Source organism: Lepidochelys kempii, chromosome 7 (assembly GCF_965140265.1).
Source record: "Lepidochelys kempii isolate rLepKem1 chromosome 7, rLepKem1.hap2, whole genome shotgun sequence".
Classification (NCBI taxonomy): domain Eukaryota; kingdom Metazoa; phylum Chordata; order Testudines; family Cheloniidae; genus Lepidochelys; species Lepidochelys kempii.
This window is the reverse complement of record NC_133262.1, coordinates 49,594,556-49,610,731: the sequence shown is the minus strand read 5'-3', so window position 1 is coordinate 49,610,731 and position 16,176 is coordinate 49,594,556. Positions and strand designations below refer to the sequence as shown.

Sequence of the window (16,176 nt, the reverse complement as noted above, 5' to 3'; positions counted from 1 at the left end):
TGTCGGCATTTGAGAGCTGCTACCCTTCTCTGCAAAGGGCCCAGCCCTGCAGACCCACATGCATGGGAGCAGCCCTCGCCCTATTCTCCAGTGGGACTACTCCCCGAAAGAGAGTCGCTGTGCTGGACCCAGGCCTGGTAGTGCGTCATGCACAGCGGAAGGAAGGGGAAGGTGTCAGAGGTTCAGGAATTGGACTGTAGAGGTTGAGCATGGAGAGGAAGGCTGGCCCCGTGGCTAGGCCTTACCTTGAGAGCCAGATGACCAGGATTCAGTTCCCAGCTTTGGTTCGCTCCCTGAGTGAGCTTTGGTTGGTTGCTGTGCCTCTGTTCCCGTCTGTAAAACAATAATTATACCTCGTAGAGAGCATCAGTGGCTCTCAACACGTGGCATAATTGTTGTGCATTTCCCTTGCACCGCCATGAGGCAGGACAGGACTAGCATCCCCACTGCACAGAGGCTAAGTGACTTGCCCAGGGTCACACCAGAGGCCTGTGACAGCCCAGGAAGTTCACCACGGGCCTCCCATGGCTGAGGCTGCTACCCGAGTACAGCTCTTGTGCATGGGAGGGTGGGGCATGAGGATAAGTCTCTTCTGGATTGAGGGGCTCAGATACGCTGGTCATGGGGGCCAGGTACCCAAGATAGCAACAGAGCCTGAAAAAGCAGAAGGAAGGCTGCCCTTCTCAAACCAGGTCACTGACACCCCAGAACTCAGCCCCCTAGAGACTCACCATGCTTGTTGCGGTGAAGGGGGGCCCAGGTTTGCATGGAATGGGTGCCCTTTACTGCTGAGCTTTGTAGGCCAAGGTTCAGGGCAGATGAAGCAATGACTGGCAGGGTTGTGAAATCTGTCAGGGAGGATGTGGTTTATAGTTGCACTGTGCAGATCCTGGAGTCCAGATTTCCCCACTGGGCAGCAGGCACCAGCTGCTCCCAATGGTCTCCCCAGCCCTGTACGGTGCTTATGGAGAGCTCCCTGTGTTCCCAAAATGCCTTTCACACGCATGGGCCCACAGTGAACAAGTGAAGGAAAGAACCTCCAAGCCTTAGACAAATCCTCCTTTTCCACCCTTGGAGCTGGGGGCCTGATTTCCCCCGCCCTGTGGTCTCTTGGGACAGATCAGTGATGGCCACCTGCTAGTCACACTCCTTGTTCCCCAGGGACACATCTCCTAGCAGGCCGAGAGGACAGCCAGGGCTGCTCTATCCTCTCCTCTTGGCCCAGGGTCACTGGCAGTTCAGGGGGGTGAGATCTTACCACTGCAGCTACACCGAGAGGATAAGATCAAGGTGCCTCGTATCGCTATAGCTTATTCCTCTTATCTGTGCTGAGGCAGGGCCCAGGAGCAAGGTGTGGCCGTGGACAAGCACATGGTGCTGGCTTGGCCTGGGCCCACCACTGGCACCATCCGGGTGCAATTCCAAAGTCTGCTTGGGTCAGTGGCACATTGCAGGGCTGCTGAAGGCCCCTGCCCCTGCTGGGCCATGGCACCCACTTTATTAACCCCACATGGGACATTTGTTCTGGGCTGTAGTATTGCAAATTCCTGAAAATAAGAACAACTGATAATCATTGTAAAGCACCGAAGAACAGCAGGACATCCAGCTGTGCCGAGCACGTTCAGGGTACACCAGAGACAGTTTGGGCTACAATGAAGATCGTTTGGCTTTTCAGAGACAGTGAACAGGGGTCCCAATGGGGCTCACAACGGAAACTGACTTTAACCTCAGACTCTGGCCCCAGCCCTTCCCCGCTCTTATCCTCTGCTGCCACCACATGGCTATCTCCCTGCAATAAAACCACTGTTGTTTCTCTGCAGCCTTTATTCAGTGATGTTGGTTTCCTCCTCCAGCCCCATCCCAGGATCTGGTGCGCTGTGGCCATGAACACGGATCAGCTGCTGAGCTGACTCCGAAAACCCAGCCACAGGGACAGGCAAACTGCCCGCGATCTGGGCTTGGGCAAGATCCAGGGAATACCTGGGGGCGGGAGAGGCCGGCACTGACTAACGGAGACCTGGGGGTGAATCCTTCTGGGCTTGGAGACCCAGCCACCCTGGCCTCCCCAGGGTGACCCCACCAACACAAGGCAACATGGAGGCCTCCTCACTTTGGAGCCCAGAGGGTCTGTTCTTCCTGTCCGGGTCCCTGCCTCTAGCCCCCCAATGCTGCCAGACTGGTCTGGCTGGGAGACGCTGGTGTGGAGATGCAAGGAGCAGGGGAAAGCTGGAAGGCAGCAGGGAGAGGGACCACACCAAGGGGCCCTTCCTGCTCATGGCAAGTCGCCCTATGTGCCCCGCCCACCAACGCCCCTGAGAACCTGTCCCTTGGGGAGCCAGGCCGAATGCCCGGGCCTGGCAGATGGCTAGGGTGGAGTTGGAGCCAAGAGGTTCTGTGGCTCCCAGGCAGTGACCCCTGGCTCAGAGACCTGGACCCCAGGGGTAGGGGGGTGGGGGTGGAGCAGTGGAGATGCCACCTCAGCACTCTGGGAATAGTCTAATGATGGAGAAAAGAGGAAAGGTGCTGCAGGAAGAACCAGGGGTCCTAGGAGCCCAGTGCAGACTGAGCGCCCACCCCTCCCCTGCCCACCATGGAGGCAGCTAGCAACGGGTAGATCCCTTCCACCCGAGACTGAAGGATATAACCCAGGAATGAAGATGAGTGTCGCTACAGGGGAGGGAAGCAGGACAGGGTGGAGAGGCTGAGAAGTGGCAGGTAAGGTAAAAGCACTGGCTGGAGGCTGTAGTGGGGAATGCGTGTCCAGGTGGGGTGGCCCCTCAGTAGCAGGGGTCTCCATTGGGTCCTGGTCACAGCACAGGGGAACTCGGGAAGCTTTAGGGTCTCTAAAATCTGCTATTTAACAACCCCATTAATGTGCTTTCCCTGCGTTTGGGGGCAGAGGGCTCTGCTTCCCAAGGGTCTCCCTTTCCCGCCATCCCCCACGCACACCAGGAGAGCGGGGCTTGCCCTGGAGGGTGTCCTGATCAGAGCTGGGAATGCTCTGGGCATGGCTGGCACGGCACAGCACCCATCAGTAGGTCTGTGGTGTCAGGATGAAGAGTCGGTCCTCTTCCCTGCGGATCCACTTCATGAGCTTGTTGACGGCGCTGACAGCGGCTGCCTTGGTCCCCAGGGGGCTGTAGCACACGTAGAGCTCGAAGGCACTGGTCACCTACGGAAGGGATGAGAGCGAATCCCAGTCAGTGCCTGGGCACAGAGCCTACCTCCAGATGCCAGGAAGGGTCCGGAGGATGGCCAAGCGATGAGGTCACTAACTTAGGAGATGGGGGTTCAATTCCTTGCCCTGTTACAGACCTCGGCCCAGATCATGTAGTCTCTCTGGCCTGTTTCCCCATCTGAGCAATGGGAAGGGCAGCACTGCTGCATGGGTGGGTAATGAAGATATGTACATTAGAGACTGCAAGTGGACAGGGCTTTCTACCTCCTAACTGGGGAGCAAAGGTTGTTGGCACGTTTCCATAATCATCATTGTCCATTCTACTTATGAAAGTTTAAACCCTGTAAGGGCCATCCCTTCCCCCCAGGAGCTCCCTGGATTTGTACTAAAAACCGATGGATTTAACCTTTCCATCCCAGGCAGATGCTCAAGTTATGCCCACTCATGCCATATACTAGCAGCTACTTTTCCTAGAACGCAGCAGCCCTCACCTCTAACATGGAGATGAGGCCTGTGGAAAGGCCTTGCTGCACTGCATATTGGAAACTATCTCAGCTCAGTATGGAGCATTGCATGCTGCAATGGGTACATGCTGCAATAGGTGCATCCTGGCACATCAAGGACCCCGACAAGGCTAGGGCTCTCCCACAAAAGCCAGAGCAGGGGGCAATCCCAGGCTTGCAGAACAACACTAGAAGTCTCCTGCCATGTATTCACATTGTATCACCATGGGGTCCCACAGCATCATTGTGCTACAACCTAAAGGTCACACAGCTGTTGTGTGAGGATGCACGCTAGAGATGGCCTCTCAGAAGAGCAACAAAAGAGTACGGCAGCAAAGAAGAACGTTGACAAATTGGAGCGAGTTCGGAGAAGAGCCAGGAGGCTGATTAAAGGATTGGAGAACCTGCCTTATAGTGAGACACACAAGGAGCTCAATCAATTTAGCTTAATAACAAAAGGGTGAGGGGGTGACTTGATCACAGTCTGTAAGTACCTAAAAGGGGGACAGATATTTAACAATGGGCTCTTCAGGCCAGCAGGTCTAACACAGCCCAGTGAGCGGAACTTGAAGGTAGGCAAATCTAGACTGGAAATAAGGTGTACATTAACAGTGAGGAGAATTAACCGTGGGAACCACTTACCCAGGGTTGTGGTGGGTTCTCCATCACTGACCATTTTTAAATCCAGATGGGATGTTTTTCTATAATATTTGCCCTAGTTCAAACAGGGATAATTGGGGGGCAGTTTCTACAGAGGGGGGCAGACTAGATGGAATCATCTATGAAACCCCTGGTTACCTGGTACATCATGGTTGTCACTGTGTTGCAAAACCATGGCCATTTGGAACTCTGTGATGGGGCAGGGCTGGAACTCAGATCAGCCTGCCTATGCCAAAAGCCCAGGACTCTGCCACTTGAACTAAAGGAGATTCCCCTGAGCAGCAAACAATATAGGGCTTATGACACACCTGAGCAGTTCTTATTTTCTCTCTCTCCCCAGGTATTTCCCAGGCACTTATCCTAACAGTGTGTTGGTATCCAGGTTCCATGCAGAGGAAATTCCATGCAGAGGACAGTTGAACATACACGCTAACCAGATCACTTCAGTGTACTCTAGCTCTCCTATCTCAGCTTGTTACCCCCATTATGGCATATTGGTCTTTGCCCCCTCTAGTGGCTGGTCCTAATAAGAGGAGAAAAGTCTACTACCACTGACAGCACTAGTCCTTTAGCTCAAATGACAGAGGCTTGGCTGGTCCATTACGACCTCTCTAGATGTGGGGCAGCTGATGGAAGGATGAGTGGTTCTTACCCAAGCCAGGAGATTTTCGCTGGGTCCTGTGAAGTAGATGTTTTTCAGAGGGCGGGAGGAGTTGTGGGCACGGCTGTGCAGGTACTGGTATAGCTCCAGCAGCCTCTGCTTCTCCTCCTCGCTGACATAGGGAGCCTCAATCTCAGGGCTGGAAAAACAAATTGCCCTTTGATTAACCCCCCAGAACATTAACCTGACCAGGGTAAGCTCCACACAACAGAGCAATGGAACTTCTTGTCCTCTGGGCACCCCCTTGGGTCACAGAAAGCTACTGAGCCCAGTGGGAAGCATGTGCAGACCACCCACACACCTTGCACAGTGATGGAGATCACCAGTAGCCAGCATAAGAACGGTCATAGTGGGTCAGACCAAAGGTCCATCAAGCCCAGTATCCTGTCCTCTGACAGTGGCCAATGGCAGGTGCCCCAAAGGGAATGAACAGACAGGTTATCATCAAGTGATCCATGCCCTGTCACCCAATCCCAGCTTCTGGCAAACAGAGGCTAGGGACACCATTCCTGCCCATCCTGGCTAATAGCCATTGATGGACCTATCTTCTATGAATCTATCCAGCTCCCTTTTGAACCCCGTTATAGTACTGGCCTTCACAACACCCTCTGGCAAGGAGTTCCAGAGGTTGACAGTGCGTTGCATGAAAAAATACTTTCTTGTGTTTGTTTTAAACCTGCAACCTATTAATTTCATTTGGTGGCCCCTTGTTCTTGTATTATAAGAAGGAGTAAATAACACTTCCTTATTTACTTTCTCTGTTCCACTCATGATTTCATAGACTTCTATCATATCCCGCCTTAGTTGCCTCTTTTCCAAGCTGAAAAGTCCCAGTCTTATTAATCTCTCCTCATATAGAAGCCGTTCCATACCCCTAATCATTTTTGTTGCCCTTTTCTGAACCTTTTCCAACTCCAATATACCTTTTTGAGATGGGGCAACCACATCTGCATGCAGTATTCAAGGTGTGGGCATACCATGGATTTATACTGAGGCAATATGATATTTTCTCTCTTATTATCTATCCCTTTCTTGATATTTCCTAACATTCTGTTCACTTTTTTGACTACCACTGCACATTGAGTGGATGATTTCAGAGAACTATCCACAATGACTCCAAGATCTCAGCACCCACCTGTGTCTGCCAGCTCCTTGCAGGTGACTCTGATGGAAATTGCACACTAGCTGGCACCTGCCTGTCACTGCCAGCTCCTCTCAAGGAAACGCTTGGACCCAATGAAGGACCCAGCATGAGGAGTTATGAAGAGCAGCTAGCCTGCAAAGTGAGGAAGAGCATGTCCTTCACCACTCCCTGTCTCTGGTGCAAAGAGGTCTGGGTAATGTAAGATGCAAATGAACACACAGGCCTTGCTCGATCACTGCAGTGGAGCTCTTCCCAGTGTTTGCTTTTTGCCAGGATTTGCCATGGAGGCCTCTCTATGCCCCCCCAGTCCACACCAGTCTTCAAGCCACACACAAGGGGACCTTCCAAATGGCACTGCCCTGGAAGCCTGGCAGCTGTTCCTAGACCAGAAACAGAGGTCCCTGAGAATCAGTGCCACCCCCAATGAGGGACAGTCCAGGCTGCTATCCAAGGAGCACTCTGGGCCCAGCACGGGTCTGGGGGATGGGTGTAAGTGAGCCCTCCAGAGCAATCCATTAGGAAGGCGGCTGCAGTTGGAGTCATACACTGCAGCCTGGCTGGGTGTTCCCCCTCCCATCATGCCACCAGTGACGCAGCTCCCCGAGCTGGAGCAGTGCTGGGAGCACTAGTGCAGACAGGGTCTAGACCCACTGGCACCAGCTGCCTGGAGCCTGGCCTACCTTGGCCGGCAGCAGGAAGCTGCACTGGTGGGAGCAGCAGTGGGAACATGAGGCACCTAGGCTGGTGCGGTGGGTGTCTTCTCCCGAGCACCAATCACTGTCAGGGTGGGGAAGCTACTTCATGAGCTCCCTGACTCTGGCTGCTGGGCACCCCCTTGGAGCTGCCACCCTGGAGCCCTGTGCCAGGCCTGCAGGGATCCCCTCTGCACTGAATGCCCCCCACAGCCCACTACTCAGGGCACACCTGAGAGAGATCCACTCTACCCCACAATGACATACCCCAGGGCTTCGTGTATCCCTGACTTGCCCTTTGGTGCACGAGGTGCCGCGTGTGGCTCTAATATAAGGGCAGCTGTAAGCACAAGTGGTGGCTCTGGGGCACCCCAGGATCTGGCAGGCAGGGAAGCACCCCTGGCTGGCACTGATTGGCATGGCCACAGCTGGGAGCTACCCCTGTGCTCTGATGGGCACAGAGCAGCCCCAGGGACTCATCCCAGCCGTGCGCGCTCCCCTCAGCTCCGTGTCTGGCGATGGAGACTATGCCCGCCTCGACTCACCTGGTGAAGAGCCCTGAGCTCTTGGATTTGTAGATGAAGTGTCGTAGGTCTGGGATCCCCACCTGGGAGACGCTGTAGAAGGGGGTGCGCAGTGCCTCCAGCAAGGCATGGGACACGCCACGCTTCCGCAGGCGCTCCTGGAAGCGGCGCTTGCAGTCGGAAATGGTGAAGAAGTCCTCACGGTCGGTGGAGACCAGGAGCAGACACAGGTCCTGCTCCAAGTATGAGATGTGGGCATGGAAGAAGCCACTGGAGTTGAACTTGGGTAGGCAGATGGGAGTCCAGGCCTCACCCTCACGGAAGGAGGAGGAGGAGCTTATGAGGTTGAAGAGTAAATGCAGGTCAATGGGGTGCAGGAACTGGTCCTTTCTCCTCACCAGAGACACTAGTTGGTTCCTGGACAGCAGGATGGAGAACACCAGGCTTTTGGCCTTGGCCTGCTGGAGGCAGGTGCTCACGGTGTCTCTGAGCCCTGCTGCCATCGGCAGGCTGCGCGCGGCACCCATCAGGAAGCTGGGGTCCCGAGCCATCAGGTCCAGCAAGTTGTCGGTGATGCGCTCAGAGCCCGCCAGCAGCCTGCGCAGGTCATAGTTCTGCTTCTGCTGGAAGATGTGGTTGAGCTGGGTCCAGGTGACCAGGCTGAGGATCTGGTAGTAGATGTAGAGGAGCTCATGGGCGATCTCCTGCTCCGACTGCCGCGTCCGGGCCATGGCCACCAGCACCAGGGGGCTCCGGCGCACAAAGACCACCTTGTAGCCATCTGCTCGGCACAGGAGGAAGAGAGAGGGACACATCAGCCCAGGGCAGCACACCGCTGGAAAATACCAGGGAGCTCTCGTGGCTCCGGAGGGTCAGCAAATGAGGCCATGTCTGTGCTACAGGCACTACAGTGTCAGAGCTACGTTGTCATAGCTATGCCAGCACAACCCCGTAGCACAGGCACAGCCTACACCAACTGATGGGTGTAGGAACACCACCTCCCTGAGTTTGGTGGGTAGGTCTTCTGTTGGCCTAGCTGCATCTACACCAGGGGTTAGGTTGTCGTAACTATGGGAAGCACCATAGCTATGACGACCTAACCCCTGGTGTAGACGCATCTAGGCCAATGGAAGACTTAGCTACCATCTCTTTGCAGCTAATCAACCTACATTTTCAGTGTCAGTCAGGCCTGAGAAGCAAGGATGGCTGCCTTGCAGTGAGGTGGACACTGAGGGTAGGCTCCTCCAGCAACCCAGTGCTCCTGGACCTCGCTAGGGAAGGGAAACCAAGCACTTCCCCTGCACTGTGTCAGAGCCACGGGCTTTCGTATGCCCTTTCCAGGGAGACACCAACACACAGGCCCCTGGTCTCCTCATCTGCCTCCCTCTGTAACCATCTCACAATGCCCCCAATTTGCACGCACATTCAAAGCACTCACCAACAGCAGATGACTGGATTCACACATGCAGCTGTGGTAAATGCACTTGCAAATCAGGCAGCTGTGTGTGCAGCTGGAGGCTGGGCCCAGTGCCTGCCCTGCTCCCAGGACAGCAGTGAGCTCCTGTCCAAGCTGGTGCTCCAGCCGCTCTGTGCAGCGGTCGTCAGCGGAGCATCACGTCTAAGATCCAGCTAATACCCCCCGAGGCAGCATGTGCCCTCAAGTGGCCCCTGCCTGCAATGGTACCTGCATGGATAGACCTGATGGCATTCTTCTCTGCCTCCAGGAAGGACACCAGGGCCATCATCACTCCCATGGTGCTGGACAGCGCCTCCTCTGAGCCGTAGCGGGAATACACCGGCTTGCCCGCCTCGCTCAGCACGAACACATGCTTCTGATGCATGCGCCAGGCTTCCATGGTCACGTCCTCATCCTCCTTCTCTGACCGTGCTGAGTCCCTCCGGGCCGTCTGTGGCGAAAGATCCATCTCGTTCTCCTGGCTCAGCCTCATCTCCTCCTCCAGGTCTAATGCCATGCCCGTCAGCTGTGTGCTGAGCTCACTGAAGTCCTTGCTGATATGTGCCATGCTGGTCTGGTCTGCCTGGTCCCCTCGCCCTTCCTCAGGGCTCCTGGACGCAACGTCTCCATCCTCGGGGCTTGTCAGGTCCTCATAGGACCGGGTGTGAACAAACATTCCCCCCTCCTGGCCTGCCCCTGGAAACCAAGACACCGGAGAGCTTTAGCCTCTCCTCTCCAGTGCCAAGATGGCTGCTCTAAGACAAGCTAGGACAGTCAGCTGGATGGTGGGGAGAAATAAGCCAGACCCTGGGAGACACCACCACAAATGGAGGGGAACCCCACTTGAGCCCTGCAGGACCAATAACAAAGTCAGGCTCGTGTGTCCCCATCCCCCTGCTAGAGAGAGGCCCCAAGTCTCCGAACCCCACCCTGTGCCAGAGCCCCATCTCTGTAGCAGAGCAGGCCAACTCCTAAAGCAGAGCCAGCACCTCTAATGCCTGCACCCAGGGCCCGGCTGGCTCAGCCATCGGGCTGTCCAGGCACCTGCAAAGAGAAAGCAACATGGCTGACCGAAGAGCCTAGCAGTCCTCTGACTGCTGCCACAGAATGGTGCTGCCAGACCTATCTGTGCCCTACTGGGGCTGCGCACACAAAACCCCTGCACCCCTGGTGATGCTGGCAGGCCAGATACCAGCTTTTTTCCAGGCTGCAGGCTTTAGCTAAGAACTGACAAACTCATAGCTGAAGACCAGACCACTTCACCTGTATGGTAGTTTTGCTCAAAAGAGGTATTACATTCTTATAAGACATTGGGTGTTTTGACTCTGTGAAATGCTTGTAAGTTGCTGCCTGCAATAATCTCGCTTGCAATGTCTGTATCCCAGGCTATAAGAAGAGAGGTAAGTTTTATTTTATAACTTTGAAAATGTTTGCTCTGAACTTGTGAACCCAGGCACAGGAATTGTCCCCCCACCCTTCCAAAATCAGGTGGGCCATCAAGAAACATCTCAATCCAAAGGATTAGTTAACGGTCCTATCCGCACCTTGGAGATGCTACCTGCAAGGAAGCTTGTCCTGTGGACTTGGAAGCTGAATGAAGAAAATAAAACCAAGTCACAGGAAAGTTTTCCATCTTTTTGGCTGTTTGAAATCTGAAGGGACAGAGACTCTTAAGGCCATGTCTATGTAAGCAGAGTCAGGATGAGCTCCACCCTGACATCTGGTGGTGAGGTGTTGCAAGTTGTGGAAAAGAACTTCAGGGGCTGATCTCATTTGCATAGGCACACCCACCCCACCTAGAATGAGGCCATAACTGCCCAAATGGTCACTTTGGCTGTTGTGGGATCCCCAGTGTCTCTGTTACTGGGGCGGGAAGAATAAATTGTTATTACCCGTATTATGGGAACTGTGCTTGGAACTGTACTTGGCCTTTTGTTATGATGGAGGGACTCACCATCAACTAAGTAGCACTCGCTAGGCAAGGGACATGGGTTCCAAAACTCTGTGAATTGAGAGAGAGGCTTGAGACAGGTATTTGTACCTGGTGGTGTAGGCCCCTTTGTGAGGGCCTGAAACACCAATTGTACCTCTGTCTCTCTCTACTGGGGAATGTCAGAGCTAATTTTGGGTCTATTAAGAGTCTTGCTACAGGTACTGTGCTGAATTCACTTTGGCCTTATGGTGCACCAGCACTAAGGCTCCCCCTACCATGAGCTGGGATCACTGAGCACTGTGTCAAGTAGTGGGGAGCTGGAAGAACTAGAGTGCAGTGGTGCTGTTTGTGGATAGGCTGGTGGAGTGTTCGTGAGATGGTGAGGGGAGCTGTGCAGGGTGGAGCTGATCGTGAGACAGCGATGTGTTCATGAAATGGCGGAGAGAAGTGTTTGTGAGATGGCAAGCTGTGCAGAGTGGAGCCGGTTGTGGTGGAGCGGAGCCCTGTGGGGCAGTCAGCTTCAGGACACGTAAGGTGCCCCTTACCTCTTTCCCCCCACACAGGCACATTTTAGCCAGACTGGGGAGCAACACTCTGCAGATGAACTTTTGAACTCTGGGGCTGGACTTTTTGAACTTTGGGTGATTTGTGGATTGCTGGACTCAAGAGACGTTTGGGTTGTGGGACTCAAGAATTCGAAGGAAAGGATGTGGCCTAATTTTCTGGGGTGGGTCTTTGCTCATGGTTTGGTTAATGAACGCTAGTTGTGGTGTTTCCCCAATTTAACGCTGATGTCGTTTACCTCATGTTATTAAAGATTCTCTGCTACACCAAGACTCTGTGCTTGCGAGAGGGGAAGTATTGCCTCTTTGAGGCACCCAGGGGGTGTGTAAGATTTTCCCAGGTCACTGGGTGGGGGCTCGAGCCAGTTTTGCATTTGCTTTGATGAGAGGGAACCCCTGTGTACTGAACCCGGCCCTTGCTGCTATCAACTTGGCCTGGCAGAAGGGTTACATCTACGTGACCACTTTTGTCAGTATAACTTATGTCGCTCAGGGGTGTGAACAAAACACACCCTGAACGACATGTTACACCGACAGAAGCGCCATTGTGGACAGCGCCGTGCTAGTGGGAGAGCTTTTCCTGTTGACACAGCTACCACCGCTTGTGGAGGTGGTTTTATTATGTCAACAGGAGAGCTCTCTCCCACCGGCATAGAGCGGCTAAAGAAGCACTCTTACAGCAGCACAGCTGCATTGGGACAGCTGTGCCTCTGTAAGCTTGCTAGTGTAGACATGGCCTAACCTGAAGCCAGAGATCCCCAGGGGCTGCCTCTTGAGTCCACCCTGAAAGAGATTTTGAATTGACAGATCACTGCAACTCAGTCGCTCTTAGGATTAGATGGTAACTCATTGGTGTGGATATATTCCCTTGCTTTAACCTGTAAATAACTCCCTTATACCTTTTTCCTAGTTAATAAACCTTTAGCTTGCTAATGACAGGACTGACCAGAGGCGTTGTCTTTGGAGTAAGATCTAGGGAACCAACTGATCTGGGGTAAGTGACTGGTCTCTTGGGACTGGGAGCAACCCAAATGTGTGGTGTGATTTTTGATGTAAGTGACCATTTATCACTAAGTCCAGTTTGTCTGAGTGGCAGGACTCTGTGACTCCATGGTGAGACTGTGACAGTGATCCAGGAGTTCACATTTTTTACTGGCTTGGTGAAATCTGATTATAGACCAGACCACCAGCTTGGGGTGTCTGCCCTGTTTGTGACTGTCTGTCCTGAGGTCGGCACTCACAGTCCTGAGCCTCTCCAGACAGTGTGACCACCACCTCCTCCCCCTCCCATCCCAGCACAAGCCTGGGGCAGGCGCCTTGTTTTATGGCCTCTCTTATCTCTGCTCCGGAGCTGTGGGGAGACTTTAGTCTGGGCTGGGGAGGCAGGCACCCTGCCAAGGCCATGCAGAGCTGTGATTTAGAGATGCTGCCCAAGGCATAACACAGGGGATTGGGCACAGGGCAAGGGAACCCCCAGCCCCTGCAGCCTTTGCCCGCTGAGCCAGCCCCAGCACTGGGGATTGGTGGAGGGAGCCTTGGCCAGCCCCTGCAGGGAGCGTGGAGCAGGGGGTGACTGAGCAGAGTAAACCAGCCACCAAGGGCCCAGATGGCATGCTCCTAGTGGGGTTCCCTCCCAGTGGGCACGACCTTGATGCGGGGACCGAATGACAGCCCTTGTGATGCTGTGACTCGCACATTTAAAGGGCCAGTGCTGCACCAGGGCAGTAACTTGGTTTTTCCCATAGATCACGCCAGACTCCATGGCACCATCCCTCACCAGGGAGTGCCCTCTGCAAACCGTGCTATCTAAATCCCCCCATGGGCTAGGGGCGGGCACAGATTGTTCCTCACCCCTCACTTGACAGCCAGTCCAGCAAACTCCCTGCAGCCCAAGCCTGCATTACCCTTTGCCTGAGGCCCCTCTGTCAGGAGGTTTCCTGGAGCAGCAGTGGGGTGGGTGCGTTAAAAGGGCTGGCAATGCGTCACCACTGGAGCTGCACTGCCAAGGTCCCAGAGGAAGGGTCGGGCGTCCCCAGCCGGAATGGAGCTCCTTGCTGCTAGGCCTCCCCCACAGGGGCCTGCTCCCCTCAGTGGAACCTCAGGAGCAGTCAACATGGATTCACCAAGGGCAAGTCATGCCTGACCAACCTGATTGCCTTCTATGATGAGATAATTGGCTCTGTGGATATGGGGAAAGCTTGACTTTAGCAAAGCTTTCAATATGGTCTCCCACAGTATTCTTGCCAGCAAGTTAAAGAAGTATGGATTGGATGAATGGACTATAAGGTGAACAAAAAGTTGGCTAGATCATTGGGCTCAACGGGTAGTGATCAATGGCTCGATGTCTAGTTGGCAGCAGGTATCAAGTGGAGTGCCCCAGGGGTCAGTCCTGGGGCCAGTTTTGTTCAACATCTTCATTCATGATCTGGATGATGGGATGAATTGCACCCTCAGCAAGTTCCCAGATGACACTAAACTGGGGGGAGAGGTAGATATGCTCTCTGGGGGGAGGAGGGTAGGGATAGGGTCCAGAGTGACCTAGAAAAATTAGAGGATTGAGCCAAAAGAAATCTGATGAGGTTCAACAAGTACAAATGCAGAGTCCTGCACTTAGGAAGGAAGAATCCCATGCACTGCTAGAGGCTGGGGACCAACTGGCTAAGCAGCAGTTCTGCAGAAAAGGACCTGGGGATTACAGTGGACGAGAAGCTGGATATGAGTCAACAGTGTGCCCTTGTTGCCAAGAAAGCTAACAGCATATTGGGCTGTATTGGTAGAAGAATTGCCAGCAGATCAAAGGAAGTGATTATTCTCCTCTCTTCAGCACTGGTGAGGCCACATCTGGAGTACTGCATCCAGTTTTGGGCCCCCCACTACAGAAAGGATGTGGACAAATTGGAGAGAGTCCAGTGTGGGGCAGTGAAAATGATCAGGGAGCTGGGGCACATGACTTATGAGGAGAGGCTGAGGGAACTGGACTTGTTTAGTCTGCAGAAGAGAAGAGTGAGGGGGGATTTGATAGCGGCCTTCAACTACCTGAAGCGGGGTTACAAAGAGGATGCAACTCGGCTGTTCTGAATGGTGGCAGATGACAGAACAAGGTGCAATGGTCTCAAGTTGCAGTGGGGGAGGTCTAGGTTGGATATTAGGAAACACTATTTCACTACGAGGTTGGTGAAGCACTGGAATGGGTTACTTAGGGAGGTGTTGGAATCTCCATCCTTAGAGGTTTTTAAGGCCCGGCTTGACAAAGCCCTGGCTGGGATGATTTAGTTGGGGTTGGTCCTGCTTTGAGCAGGGGATTGGACTAGATGACCTCCTTAGGTCTCTTCCAACCCTGATATTCTATGATTGTCTCAGCCCCACCCCCTCCGGCAAGTCACTCCATGGGGAAAGCTGACCTCTCTAGCTCCATTCCACCGTGCCCATGGTGGTGAGACACCAACCCAGAATCCTCGCCACTGGGGTCACTGCAGGTCCCCTGCCCTTCACAGGCCTGTTAGTGCCATTGTTCTGAACACGTTCGCAACACCCTATGCTCACTGTCCTCTTCTGCAATTCCCTGCTTGCTGATTGGCTGGAGCATCTGATCTGCATAACAACTGCACAGTTAGTTCTCATTAACTATAGAGGGCTTGTGGGATGCTGTCTCGCCTATAAATCCCTGGGCTGGATGGCTGCCCCACCAACCATCCCACAGCAAACATGGCAGCCTTGACTTCTGACATGTGTCCCCGTTCCATCACAGAGCTGTAACGTTATTGACATAAACTGTATGATCATTGTTGCAATCACTGTTATATATTTGCAGCAAATATTGTACAAAGGTTGTCAAGTGAGATGTCTATGGAAAGGTTGTAGTTTTCTGGTTATGATTATCTGTCTGTATGTGTGTATCATTTTTGTATTTGAATTTATGAATATTGGCTATGTACTTGTATCTCAATGTGTTTTGATTCTAAGTAGCCTCAGTGAATCATTTGGTCAGCTTCTTGAGAAAGACTATTCTCAGTAAGCACCTAATCAAGAAACACTTAAATGACCATGGACTTTGGGAGACGCCAATCCACAGCTGAGCTTTCCTGGGAACGTTCAAACTAACACGTAAACAATGGCGTCGGCCTGCAAAAAGCTGAATCATTCATGGACATGTGACGTGCCCAGGTGGCTACAAACTCCATTTTGTTACTGTGATTTTGCAAGGAGAACAAAGGGTTTCTGCCCACAAGAGAAAGAATATAAAAGGCCCTGGAAACCCCTCCATTTTATCTTCAATCCTGCTTCTTACCTCTGGAGGAACTTTGCTAAAAACTGAAGCTCTGAACAAAGGACTGAATGACCCATCCAAGCTGTGGATGTACTCCAGAGACTTGATTTGAACCTGCAGTTTATTCCATCACTGTTACAATCCTGAACCAAGAACTTTGCCATTACTGTATGTAATTGATTCCATTTAACCAATTTTAGCTCTCATCTATATTTCTTTTTATGAATAAAACTTTAGATTCCAAAGGATTGGCAACAGCGTGATTTGTGGGTAAGATCTGATTTGTATATTGACCTGGGTCTGGGGCTTGGTCCTTTGGGATCGGGAGAACCTTTTTTCTTGTACTGGGGTTTTGGTTTTCATTACCATTCGTCCCCATAACAAGTGGCACTGGTGGCGATACTAGGAAACTGGAGTGTCTAAGGGAATTGCTTGTCTAAGGGAATTGCCAGTGGGGTGAGACCAAAGTCCTCTCTGTTTGGCTGGTTTGGTGTGCCTTAATGGCAAAGAAAACGCAGCCTTGGCCTGCAACTGCCCTACTCTAAGCAATTTGTCCTGAATTGATATTCTCAAAGTAATGTCCCATCAAAGGCTG

At 53.0% G+C, this 16,176-nt stretch overlaps 1 protein-coding gene across 4 annotated transcripts in view; it reads right to left on the bottom strand.

The window, feature by feature from the left end:
* Positions 1 to 739: 739 nt before the first annotated feature.
* The window catches only part of MON1A (MON1 homolog A, secretory trafficking associated), a 413,585-nt gene continuing 398,148 nt past the window's right edge, over positions 740 to 16,176 (bottom strand). For 3 of the 4 annotated variants that reach the window (XM_073352614.1, XM_073352612.1, XM_073352613.1), the window contains 4 exons: positions 9,047 to 9,514; positions 7,384 to 8,143; positions 4,994 to 5,141; positions 740 to 3,172 (listed from right to left, as the gene is read on the bottom strand). In XM_073352614.1, the coding sequence (XP_073208715.1) occupies positions 3,032 to 3,172; positions 4,994 to 5,141; positions 7,384 to 8,143; positions 9,047 to 9,514 (1,517 nt within the window). In that variant the 3' untranslated portion in view covers positions 740 to 3,031. Of the gene's footprint in view, positions 3,173 to 4,993; positions 5,142 to 7,379; positions 8,144 to 9,046; positions 9,515 to 16,176 lie in introns of those variants that run through there. The other variant, XM_073352615.1, reaches the window with a different exon arrangement.